Raw genomic sequence first — 13,928 nt, forward strand, 5'->3', positions numbered from 1 at the left:
GATTCAACCCCTCAATAACCCACTCAATATCTGAAGAAGCCTCATTTAAAAAATATAATTTCTAGATATGGAAAAATCTGAGCATTTTTATTATGAACATACATTTTTGTTGTTATGCCAAACTAATTCAAATTAAATTAAATACAATTTTTTAATTAAATTAAATTCTATAACGGATTTTTATTTACAACATAAGATACCATATTGATGTATTTACATACTTTGTCATGATTGCAGATGTATAGAGTATAACAGTCATATAAGTGACATTACATTTTAATAATGAAACACTGCTAAATTTTAGCTTCTAGATGTATTTGAAGTTAAATTAAAATTTGTGTTTTGTTTATCAGTTTTTCACAAATTAGTTTAATACCAAACAATTGGTGGGCCCCCTGCAGTACCACCACGGGCACTCTATTGAAGACCCCTGGTTATCACGACAGCCCTCTGAGATCAAGGGTCCTGCATGGAGTAAACTGTTGTCATAGTGCTAATATGGCTGGTTGCTATCTGCTGCCCTCAGTAATACATTTTTCATTCCCTCTGTAAGGCAGTGAGCTGAATGCTAATGCTGCTAGCGATTATATTATGCTCTCAGTCAGAATAATGTATCTTGCTGCCTATAATCAACACAAAAGCCTCTAGTTATGTCTAGGCACTTAGGTGTATCCTCTCTTAGCATGAATTTGTCAAAGCATAACAGGCTTTTAACACCTTTCGTTGGTTTTAATCTCTGTTGTGTGGCTGCAATTAGCATTTAGATGACTGATCGCTTCGTAGCTGCAGAAGTGATGTTTTACTTTGGATGATAGTAAAAGTTAGCCAAGAGGGATTGGATTTTCACAACTCAATTTAAAGGTGAAGTGCTTTGGTTCCATGAGTCTAGTGGCAACAAATGCGAGTGCAAAAATAATGATTATTGTAAACAGGTTTCCCAGGTCATGCTAATTAATTTTACTACTAAATGGATAGTCCCGCCCCAAACTCACGCCATTGGTTGAGTCAGAAGTCAATCTCTTGGACTGCTTTTGTAAGCACCATAGTGTCTAACCCACTGTTTTTACACTGTTTTGTGTAGTATAACCTACATGACATTGCATGAGTCCAGTCTGGGGTCTGGAGAGGAATCATGGGAGGCCAGCTCTGCTGAATTGGAGAGGAGGTGCAGGCTGGGCAGTGAGGTGACCAGTCTCTCCCACATCACATCCATGGAGAAATGTGAACATTACTTCAAACTGTCATCCCCCATCAGGTACGGCATACATACACTACTGTTCAAAATTTGGGGTTAGTATGATTTTTTTTGTGGAAGAAAATAGGCCTAATACTTTTATTCAGCAAGGATGCATTAAATTGATTAAAATGAACACTAAAGACATTTCTGATGTTACAAAAGAGTTCTACTTCAAATAAACACTGCTCTATTGAACATATTATTTTTTAAAAATACCCTGAAATTTCACAAAAAAATATTAAGCAGCAACGTTTTCAACATTGAGCAGCAATATAGAGTAGTGGCTGATGAAAATTTAGCTTCACCATCACATAAATAAATTAAATGTAAAAAATATATTAAGATAAAAACTTATATTGTATTTTTGATCAAATAATTGCAGCTTTGGTAAGCACAGATCACTTCTATATATAAATACACACACTACCAGTCAAAAGTTTTTGAACAGTAAGATTTTTAATGTTTTTAAAGAATTCTCTTCTGCTCACCAAGCCTGCATTTATTTGATCCAAAATACAGCAAAGGCAGTAATATTGTGAAATATTTTTACTATTTAAATTTACTGCTTTCTATTTGAATACATTTTAAAATGTAATTTATTCCTGTGATTTCAAAGCTGAATTTCCAGCATCATTACTCCAGTCTTCAGTGTCACATGATCCTTAAGAAATCATTCTAATATGCTGATTTGCTGTTCAAGAAACATTTTTATTATTATTATTATTATTATCAATATTTAAACCAGCTGAGTACATTTTTTCAGGATTATTTGATGAATAGAAAGATCCAAAGATCAGCATTTATCTAATACATTTATATAATATTATATAAATTAATTAATTTACCAAGGATGCATTAAATTGATCAAAAGTGATGATAAAGACATTTATAATGTTACAAAAGATTTCTATTTCAGATAAATGCTGTTCTTCTGAACTTTCTATTCATCAAAGAAACCTGAAAAAATCTACTCGGCTATTTTCAACGTAATAATATTAGAATGATTTCTGATGGATCATATGACTGGAGTAATGATGCTAAAAATTCAGCTTTGAAATCACAGGAATAAATTACATTTTAAAATATATTCAAATACAAACAGTTATTTTAAATAGTAAAAATATTACACAATATTATGGATTTTGCTGTATTTTGGATCAAATAAATGCAGGCTTGGTGAGCAGAAGAGACGTCTTTAAAAAACATTAAAAGTCTTACTGTTCAAAAACTTTTGACTGGTAGTGTACATACATACATACATAATACTCTTACCGACCCCAAAATTCTAAATTTAGAAACATTAAATAGTGAAAATTGTGGAAAGCTTTTTACTGTAATTCCATAACTCAAAATTCTGGGACAATAATTGTATTTCTTACATAACAAGTGCCTACGTTTGTTTTTATAGGTATTGCTTAAGGACAACGAAACTCATCACCATCTTCATCATTGTTGTTCTGTGTTCAGTAAGTTTTCTAGTCATATAGAATAATATCCATATGTGATTGTTTTACTTACAAAAGCTCAATTTATTTATTTGTCTGCCACTCTGAAATAACTATATTTATTTGAATCATCAGCTGCTTTTCAGCATGTATCCTGATAGGGAAAGCCCCTGGAGGATGCTTGCAGTCTCATCCACCGAGAGCTTCTGTATCCTCCCCCATTTGTGTACTTTAGAGAATCTGCATTGTTTGGGTTTGCATTGACTAGATAAATAAGAATCATTAATGCACAAGTCAAATATTGTGATAATGCATGCCACTGCGCTAACTCCTCAGACCCTGCGGGGATTTTATGTTTGGTTCGGAGATTGCACTGAAGGGCTGCGCTAATTCATTTCCGTTTCTGTGACAATCTCACCATCTGCTATTTACAGCGGCCTGTGTCATGGTAACAGTCTTGCCTATGACTTCGTGCATAACAACAGATCTGCCTGATACTTGCAGCAATCTGCGGATCCTGCAGAGCTGGAGAGATGAATGTGAAGAGTGAACAATGCACTGAAGTGCTTCAAAGTACCTTCTGCTGGTGGGAGGGGATTGTCTGTCCAGAATGAAACTGTGGCCAGCTGACATCTGTTTGCAAAACTTTTCCAAAACGCTCAGGTTAAAGCTTGATGGATATTTTGTGTTATGTGTTTTCATTTGTAATGTGTTTCCTAGTTCGTGGACATTTTTCTTAACCTAACCGATCTCTGTAGCTATGAATCTTACTGATTTTCGTGACAACTCCCTGCTGAAGCTGCAGGTTGGTGGGCCGTTTTTGGGAGGAATGGAGGCAGTACAAGAGGCCCAGGAGTATATTCTGATCCAGGTGGAGCAGACTGAAGAGGCGGGGTCTCGCCGGAGAAGAACCCAGCAGGTTAGAGTTGTTTCAACAGAGCCAAATGGAACAGTAATGTTCTTCACACTACCAGCAGATTAAACTAATGTTAAATATAGTTAGACAGTCAATTTAGTTGCCTTAACCTCTGGTTACTATAGACATTTAGCTTGAAAAGTGTGTTTATGCGTTCATGCTTTAATAAAAATAGTTTGGGGTCAGAATTGTTTTTTTAATGTTTTTGAAAAATCTCTAATGCTGGCCAAGACTACATTAATTTAATCAAAATTACAGTAAAAACAATAATATTGTGAGTTTTATTCCCGTAATGGCAAAGCTGAATTTTCAACAGCCATTACTCTAGTCTTCAGCATCACGCAGTCCTTCAAAAATCATTTTTATATGCTGAATTGGTGCTCAAGAAACATTTCTTATTATTGTCATTTCTTATCATATCAGAAAATTCTCTCATTTCTTGTTGAAAACAGGTGTGCTACTTCATATTTTTTGATGAGTAGAAAGTACATAAGCTCTTTCTTTAAAAAAAAAAAGAAACTTACTGACCACAAACTTTTGAATGGTACTGTATTATTTATAATATAATATAATATAATATAATGATAAAATATGTCTTTAAATTGCCTTATAGTTTGATATTTTTTGTATATAATGTAAAGGCATTTATTTTAAGGAGTCACTTATGAGTAACCAAATACTTTTTGAGGATGCTGTATGATATATATATATATATCATATATACATATATATATAATTCAAATGAGAAGTTTAAAAGAGATTATTCTATACATTCAGAATATAAATTCTAGTATTTTTCTAACAGGTGCTTTATAACTGGACTATACCATTGCATTCCCAACGAAGTGACCAAATTCTGAGAACAAGGACATTTGAAATGGTTAGCAGGTATGATCAAACAATGACATTTCATGATATTTAATGTGCATTATTGCATCTGTTGCTCCATATTTTAAAAAGCAGAATATTGTCATACTACTGTCATCAGATTTTTAAATTGTGTTAATAGTTCAGTAAATGTGATCATGTGATAATGTGGGTTTTGCAGTAGTTCCTGTCACGGTGTATGCATTATGTCTCCAGTCCATCTCTCTAATCTGTCTCTTTCTCTTGCCCTCCAGCGCTCCTATTCTGATCAGTGTGCAGGCCTTTCTGTTAGACAGTCAGGTGGTTCCTCTGTCCATGACTCACCAGTCTCTCTATGTAACCGTGGAAACACAGGTGCTTATCGCCGGATTGATCCTTGCAGGAGTCTATGTGCTCATCATCTTTGAGGTAAAATATGAGGTGTCGGTGTGAAGACATTATTTTCACACTGCACGGTAATCCATTCAATGGTCTTTCATGACTCATCCCATATTTCATCCCCATAAACAAGATCATCTCGGTTGTTTTGCTACATTGACTCTGTGTGGCTTCGTCTGAGATTTGCATGCACACATCTGTAGTCTTTTGTAACTCCTCAGGAAGAGTAGATGCCATGCTGGGTATGTTATTCATAAACTTTCTAAAGTTGTGCTTGTAGATCCAGCACTACAGTGAGATGTCCTTGGCAGTAGCTATTCATAAACCCGGATTTTATTTATTTATTTTTATTTGTACCTGTACCGCTGTTGAGCACTAGAGGTCACTAGGCTCTACTAATGCTAACAGGAAGCGCTTTCTACTGGCCCACACTGACTGCATTTCCACAAAAGTATGTCAAATTGTTTGAATACCTGAAGCTAACTATGAATCAAAGTGGATAGAGTGCTTGAATTTTATTGCAAGAGCAAATTGTATTAGTGCAAATGAAAATACACAATGTTTTAAGCCTCTGAAACATTGTAAATGAAATATTTTTGAGGTAAATTCAAGAAGAACATTGTGACCATATGTTCCTGTACAAAATGTTGGATGTCCCTTGGATGTCCTACTTCAAATCCTGCTGAATAACATGGATGTCAATCATGTTGTGTCAATCAGTGCTGCTGTCAATCAAATCAATAAGGGAAATACTAAATACTAAGACATTCTGAAATTCATGTTAAATTTTTCAATTGAACTGTTCATTCAAACGTGATCATATCATTTGATATAAAAATGTAAATGATAAAAGAATGCAAAATAGGTGCAATTTCACTAGTGGTCTCTTTTGGACTGTAAAAACATACTTTTCTGGTCTTTTTTGCTTATTACACCAATTCACCTTAAAAATGATTCATTTCTGATTTTTTATATATATATATATATATATTTAATTTTTTTTTTTTTTTTGTACACTGTCATACTCTGTTAGAGCCTAACTCTTAGAGCCTCACAGCAAAACACTCCTCCACATTTTTTACTTCCTCTTCTCCCTGTAGTGCACACTTTTTAGAGTTTTGTGAGAAAGCGGCGCTTTAGCATGGCTCCAGGGGGACATGAGGGCAGAGGGGACCTCCCTTCCTAATTACATTTATTTCTTCAGGAGGGACAGCATGCTGCGTGTCGAAGAGTTTAATTAGACCTTTGTGAGAATGCTAATGGAGACTTTGGGGGCCTATGTTTCCACTTTTACTGTTAATACTAATGCTTCATAACTATGGCTACACTGTCATCAAGCAGCTGAGAAAACTAAAAATTATGTTTTTAAAAGTGAACTAATGAACAAATTTTATGTTTATTGGGTGAGTCATCGTAATTTTATTTATTGTGCTTTTAAAATAGGGTTACCTCTGTGATCATCTTCTTATGGGAAATTTCCCCAAACCCCTTCCCAGTTAGAACATATCCAGTATTTGAGAAATGCTTACAGGTGAAGTTCATCAGACATTGTTGAAGACTGCATTATTATATATATATATATATATTTTTTTTTTCTGGCCATTTGTACTCATTACAACTTTAATTAAGAGAAAATAGTACAACTTCAGTCAAATATGTATATGAACTAGTTCCCAGGATTTTTAGAAATCATCAAAAAGTGTTAGAAAAACACAGTGGCTTTGCTGTCCAACTGAGTGCAGTCTGTTCATTTTTAATGATGAATATCTCACACATAACACAGCATGACATTTCAGTAGAAGTAACATAACACCTAAACAACACTTGCTCATACAGCCTATCTTAGTCTAAACGTGTCTCTACCTTTTTGATCTTGATTTTTAATGCTAGGAAATACAGCCACCATTACTCAGTCCAATTATAATTCAAATATTGCTGCTTCTCATGTATTGATCTAAATGGCAAATAATGTAGCCAAATGTATGTGTGCCAGAAGGAAGGTGCAGCTGCCCAGACTGTGCCTTCATAATCAGCTTTTAATAGACTGGTAAATCAGATGATATACTACAGCACTAGACATTAAAGTTCAGAAGTCCTAGACCACTGGTAAAAAAAAAAAAAAACATAGAATTTTTCAAAATTGATTTACAAATTATATTATCAGCATACCAATTGTGTGTGTGTGTGTGTGTGTGTGTGTGGGGTGGGGGGTAAACTTTTAATTTTTTTAAATTAAATGTTTCTTGACAGCAGCACCAGAGATTTTGTATAAAACCTAATGCTTTTTACACAGTAGTTCACACGGCTGGTTTAATCAGTGACCAAAGTGCAGAATCTTAAATATTTCTTCATTTTATGTTGGTTTAAAATCTTTCCAAATTCTAAAACTTTGTTTATTTCCAAGTTAAAATAGACTTGATTAGCATTACAGATTCCACAGAAGTTTGTTTTTCTCAGACATTTGGACTACATTGTAAATAAGGAAGCATTTGTTGTATTGACCTAGGCCTGTTCTTCCTATCTGCATTGCACAGCAGCTTAGTGATAATCCTCCGAACTGATCTAGAATCAGCACTCTGAAAAGTACTTTGATTAAAAGGGCTCAGATGGTGAGTTTCATCAGCAGCTCTGATAGCTAAAACTCATTTGCCCCGAGAGAGGGCAAAACCTAAAATCTGAGATATATAACAGTATGATATGCTTATAAATATTAATATGCCTTAAAAGATTCATGAATAATGTATTTTCACAATCTAATTGCAGATATCTTGTAAACATTTTAATAATGGCTGATAGATAATTCTTAAATTAGATTAGAGTTGCAGTTTCTCAGTTACTGGGGGGCTTTGAGTATAAAACTAACATTACATCTCACAGAGGCACATTCTGACATTTCATTTAGCCACAAACTGTTTCTTACCCTATAATTGAGAGTAATTGGTTTAAACCACAAAACAGAGAAACATTAGTCTCAGAGGATACTTTCTTATGCAAAGCAGCACAATGTATATCCATGTTGCTGATTAATTCTGCTCAGAAAGCAGTGTTCAACAATTTATCTTAATGACCTGTTTTAGACTTACAATCACAACATTGCACCAAGTGTTCCTCCCCCTCAGGGAAGTTGTCGGACTGACACAGATTACTTGCTCCTTCGAGACTGGAGTCATTAGCTGTTAGCCTGCATGTTATGTACTCATTGCCCTTCTTTGGCTCTTCTAGCTGATTACACGCTCTTGTAATGACTGCTCCATCTTGGCACATGACACAGAAAGAGGTGCATCAGACAAAGTTTGATTCAGGTGTTCCAGTCAAGTGCTCTCGCCAGGAAAACAGATGCTGAAGATGTTGATATCCGACAGTGCACTTTAAGGCTGCGCTTTTAGTCCAGAGGCTGATTGAAGAGCAGAAAACCAAAGATGTTGTCGACTGACGCATATATCCTTGGGAATCTGTATTTGTCATTTGATTGTAAGAGTGCATAAAAGGGTCAGAATGAATTTAATGTAAGAAATTAGGTGGATCAAACATAAATGAAGTGTGGGGAAGAGGGTTAATTGGCATTTTGAATGAGCAGATTTGTTTGGTTGTCCAAAGTCTGTTACACAGCCTTATATTTTACATATTTAATAGTGTTTGCTAAGGAAAGCATCGCTATTACTTGTACTGAAGCAAAGGGTTTGGGATTTGAACACACCCCTAATCCCAAGTATTACAATTTTGTGCTACTGGCGAGAATGATACCTCATATCATCATGCAGCTTGTTGAGATGAGTTGTGCTATTACTTTTCTAAGCAATCAGACTTATGATTTTTGCCTGGCGGGTGACAAAATGGTGAGAAAACCACACTAGCTTTCAATGTAAGAAGGACCATAACATAATAAAGACATGGGGCAGTAAGCATCCACTTACAACATCCTGGCAACAGCATAGCAACATGCCAAAAACACTCAGAACATCTTAGTGACCCCATAGCATAAATCTAGTTTGTGTTACTTTGTGCCCATTAATATATGACCAGGTTTATAATAAAATTGCCAAAATATATAGTATTCCAATCGTGAGTAAAAATGTTGTGTCTGTGTTTGCAGATTGTTCACCGCACTCTGGCTGCTATGTTAGGATCCCTGGCTGCTCTGGCAGCACTGGCTTTCATTGGAGATGTAAGTTTTAGAGAATGTTATTTATTCTATTCTGATGAAGATAGCTTACATTGTGTCAATTGTTGGACTCTGGGACTTTATTAATGTTGAGAACTGCAGTGATGGTCTTTAGATTTATTAGCTTAAGAGCAAAGCAACATTCTGTCATGTGCAGAAGTCTGTATAAATAATAAATCGTGGCAAATTCAAATTACGAGCTTCAGAATATTGAGTTCACAAGCTTCAGAATATTATATATACTGTATATGATAAAAGACACCGACATTTACACAATTAACTAACCGGGCTATTTCACATAAATGGGATATCAGTGGTAATTGCACTGATTTACCCTAATGTGCTAAAATCTTGCTTTCTCATTATGGCTCTATGTATTAGTTATTGTATTCCAGAAATTGGAGATAAGTACGTTATTTGAGCGCAAGTAAAATTACTCAGTGCACTTCTGTCCGTTTGATAGATGGAGTGCCCTTTAAAAAAACCCATAACTCTGTAGTCTCAAATGTCTTTTTTTTTTTTTTAACTAAAAACTTTATGAACTTTTAACTTGGTTGATTGGTAAATACCCCAGTAAACAGAATACAGTGTGTAGACTAGGATGTGAAAATGTTCTTTTGTATCTGAGGAAGGAGATGATGACTATTTTATCCCAATGTCTTTTTACTGTAGAGGCCGAGTCTGAAGACTGTTGTAGAATGGATTGACTATGAAACTCTTGCATTGCTGTTTGGAATGGTAAGCATAATTCTAACAGGTCTAGAAGCTCTCCAGCTTTTTTACTCAGTCAACCTGAGTCGCAGGGTTCCAGACAAATATATTAAATATAAACTCACAGCAGGGCTTTTTCAACTGAAAACTAATTTATTAGTGGTGCTTGCTATTTTAGCACTATTATTGTTATTCATAAAAAACGGTACTCTGTTTGTGCCATGAACATTTATCTCAGATCGTGTGACTTGTTAAAAAGATGTGTGCAGTTACATTTAGATGAAACTGGACCTGTAACTTTGTGATAAAATGATGGAATTACCCAAGCCAAATCTCATGTTTTCTTCAGATAAAACCTAGTTGTTTAATTCTTTCAGACAGCATTAAACCTGGTGTAATGAGATGCTTTAACCTGCCTGTTGGAGAAAGTTGCCCTGCTAAATGCTTGACAGTCTGACAAAGCCCCTAATCTAACCCTTAACCCCAACCCATATCAGTCTCCCAGGCTGGTCAGCCTGCCAGGCACTTAGTGGGGCACCTTTCTTTAATGTGCTGTTAACCTAGAGCTTCTTTTAGAAAGAATTCTTGCGTTGCACTTACTTTGCAGCAGCACACTCGGTTGAAAGGTTTGCTAGGTGTGGCTGGTGGTCTGCATATGTCATTAGTCCGTATTTTACATGTTAATGCAACACAGTGTGACCAAAAAGTATGAATACACATTAAAAACACACAGCCTCTCTAATATTATTGCTGAAGTGCCACCCTTTTCAAGATCTCTGTTTGTTCAGTGTCTGTCTCCATGGAAACAAATACATTCAATCAGCCCTCATGCAGAAGACTACATGTAGGAGTATTTGAGGAAAAGCATAAAAGAAAATCAGAGACTGATGATAGAAAATGAATCACAGCATCTGCCAATTTTAAAGACTGACTATGAAAGAGACTGAGAGCCATTTTACATTAGAAGCGTTAGCTTTAATAAACCCAGAAATATTGATGTTTCAGTTTATTGATTTTCTATATTTCGAATATGTCTGTTTCTGTATCCCAGGGCAAGAAAAAAAAAAAAAATCAGAGAAGGATATATGTGGCATGAAATTAAGTGAGAGACCGTGTGGTATTTGAGACATAATGTGATTTTGTAGTGACACATGTGGCAGTAAGCGCTAAAAATAGAAACCATGAAATGTTCAAGTCTTATAACCCTTCCTGTTTACTTTCAGATGATAATGGTGGCAATATTCTCTGAGACCGGTTTCTTTGATTACTGTGCAGTGAAGGTGAGTTTTCTCAATCATTATGTTGCATATGCTTGTTTGTGATTTGTTTAGCAGAGGTCTGCTTAAGTCTTGGTTTCTGATAGTTATTTCATTATATTCTCTCTAAAATTAGTCCACTCAATCTATCCCACCCACCTTAACGTATAATATTATATACATTTATACCTTACATACTTACAGATACAAATAACTACTAATATTTAGTCAGCAACAACAAGGTAGTGTGTGAACTGCTACTATTGATTCAGTCTGATATGCTTTCATTTTACATTATTGATGTCCCTATTTTTGATTCAGTCAATGTAATCCCATCATGCTACTTTTCCCAGTAAGCTTTGGGGCAAAGGAACAGAGCTATTATGATAGCTGCTCTGAAAATCCCTATCATTCACTCTCACACAAAGTGATGAGAACCCCACAAATGTTTTATATATGAAATTTATGGGGAAATATCAAGCCCCAATAGAGATGTGAAAAGGAATCAGATGGAACAAATCTTTGTAAAATGATGCAAACGTTTATAAATCGTGAAGAAAATGGGTTAGATTTAATGAAAGCCTAAAAATAAATCTTAGGATGAGCTTCATTGGATAAATATCCCGTTCCTTATTTTCAGGGATTCTGTGGACTGTTGTAAAAGACCTGTTGGAACATTATAGATGTGCTCTGGACATTATGAGGGCACACGCTTATGTCCTCTCATCCCATTCATGAATATTAAGAGGGTTCTGGACGAGGACATGTTCCACAAATTAAAATATTGCCATAGAAACAACCCTTTTGATTGAACATCATCTCAAGACAGCATAAAGCATTTTCCCTTGAAATAAAAAATCAAGCTTATTCTATCCGTGTGTGTAGTCTTGTGTGGTTAAGACCCGTTCACATGAAAAACGATAACTATAACGATAACAATATTAGTGTCCCCACCAATGCACAGTAATATTCTGTTTATTATAAACGTGCACTGCAGTTATGTCATCTGCCACTTTAAAGGTGACATATCATGATAATCTGACCTTTTCTGTGTTTAAGTGCTATAAGCAGGTCCCTGGTGCATCTACCAACCTAGAAAACTTGAAAAAGAACAACCCAGTAATTTTTTTTGAAGCCTTTCTCTGCAAGCTGAAAAAACGAGCCCTTTATTAATAATATTACCGCCCCTTAATTTGCACATTTTCACCCACGGCTAACGCCATGTCGAAAGTTCGAGCAAAGCATGCTAATTGTTCTGTCTTTAGCTGCACTGATGAGCACAGAATACTATTTAGAGTTCCAGCCTCAGAGGAGACAAGAGACCAGTGGATTTATGGATTTATTTACTATATATTACGCTGCTGCCACACAGATCTAATATAAACATGCAATTTCTTTCCGGCTGTTTACCTTCACAGACATAACCAACAGTTTTTGTAACTCATGTGTTTTTAATGTAAACATTTGTGTATTTGACAGTTTAAGTGCAATAAGACATGAAAGAGAACTTAGTTTAGTACTCGTGCTGTGTGACAGATGCTTTCTGTGCATGTGCCTCGGATGCGTGTGATCAGAAAACCGTATATCAGAAGTTTAAACTAATATGGTTTAACATGCATGATTTCAGCGCGATAGACATGATAATCAAAGCCAAACATATGTTTTTTAGCAGAGTATCTGAGGAACAAGCTGTAAAGGCACAGCCCTATTCTGGAAAAGGGGGTGGGGAGCAGCAGCTCATTTGCATTTAAAGAGACATGCATGAAAACAGCGAGTTTCTGCTTCCACTCAAAAAGGCATTTTCAAATTATATAATAAATGATCTGTAGGGTATTTTGAGCTGAAACTTCACAGACACATTCAACAGCTGTCAATGTTTTCAACATTCATCGGCTGGAAGAAAAAATGCTATCGTTCCTTTGTGCCATTCACAGTTGTGATATATAATCCCCTATTCTTTCTTTATCGTTAGCATTATAGTTATCACCCTTGGTGTGAACGGGCCTTTACTCTTTGTTTATTTGTCAGTTAGCATCTTTTTTTAGCCAGGGAGCAGTGACATAATGGGTGGGTTACAACACCCATGCATTACCACTTGATTAGAATGATTCCAGACAGCCTGATAATGTCTCCATAGCGACAGGCTCTTAAAGTGGAGGTCTTTTGTTTTTTTTGATTCTTTTCTTTTCAGGCATGAACATTCTTTTAGCGCTAAACCCTGAATGAGCAAAAACACTATAGATCCATGTCAGTTTTTAGACTGAATTCCTCATTAAAGTTCACTTTTGAACATTGTGTTCTGAGACCCTCTCAGAGGACTGCTCTTGATTCTCTGTCTTTGAGGCGCTGTTAAATCTATCTCTCCTTTCCACTGGAGAATGTTTTGAACACATGATTTTGTTCATAAACAAAGGCAAGTGATTTTTGGGTTTAATTTATTTTTGACCCAGTTAGTTTTCATTAATGTGAAGTTACGAGAAAAATCTAACTTTGTAAACCAATAATGAATTATTCCCAACAGTGTTCTGTATGTCTCCCCACAGGCGTATCAGTTATCACGAGGAAGAGTGTGGCCCATGATTATCATTCTGTGCCTGATTGCAGCCGTCCTGTCAGCCTTTCTTGATAATGTAACAACCATGATGCTCTTCACCCCTGTTACAATCAGGTAATGGTCTCTCTTCCTGAAACAGAGTCTCTTTCTCTCTTAATATCTCTTTTGACTACTTTGACAAGTAATCACACTGGAATAAACATTAAAATACAATGTTCTGAGGCTGAAGCCACAATATTTATACAATCTACATGTGAGACTCCTCAGAAAACCTCCAGAATGCCTTTCCCCATAGACATTCATTGTAAGTGCTTTGCTGTAAAACTTGACTTTCTTTTATTTTTATGAACTGACGGACAAATCTATTTCTTTGGTAAGTGGCAGCATGCCACAGATGCTATC

General features: G+C 35.6%; 1 protein-coding gene across 1 annotated transcript in view; it reads left to right on the plus strand.

The window, feature by feature from the left end:
• oca2 (oculocutaneous albinism II) overlaps positions 1-13,928 on the plus strand; it is an 86,743-nt gene that overhangs the window by 7,412 nt on the left and 65,403 nt on the right. Inside the window, exons 3-12 of the mRNA XM_058779267.1 lie at positions 1,082-1,255; positions 2,646-2,703; positions 2,818-2,890; positions 3,441-3,601; positions 4,404-4,486; positions 4,720-4,873; positions 8,937-9,008; positions 9,678-9,743; positions 10,940-10,996; positions 13,516-13,640. Of these exons, the coding sequence (XP_058635250.1) occupies positions 1,082-1,255; positions 2,646-2,703; positions 2,818-2,890; positions 3,441-3,601; positions 4,404-4,486; positions 4,720-4,873; positions 8,937-9,008; positions 9,678-9,743; positions 10,940-10,996; positions 13,516-13,640 (1,023 nt within the window). The remainder of the gene's footprint in view (positions 1-1,081; positions 1,256-2,645; positions 2,704-2,817; positions 2,891-3,440; positions 3,602-4,403; positions 4,487-4,719; positions 4,874-8,936; positions 9,009-9,677; positions 9,744-10,939; positions 10,997-13,515; positions 13,641-13,928) is intronic.

This window comes from Onychostoma macrolepis, chromosome 06, assembly GCF_012432095.1.
Source record: "Onychostoma macrolepis isolate SWU-2019 chromosome 06, ASM1243209v1, whole genome shotgun sequence".
Taxonomy (NCBI): domain Eukaryota; kingdom Metazoa; phylum Chordata; class Actinopteri; order Cypriniformes; family Cyprinidae; genus Onychostoma; species Onychostoma macrolepis.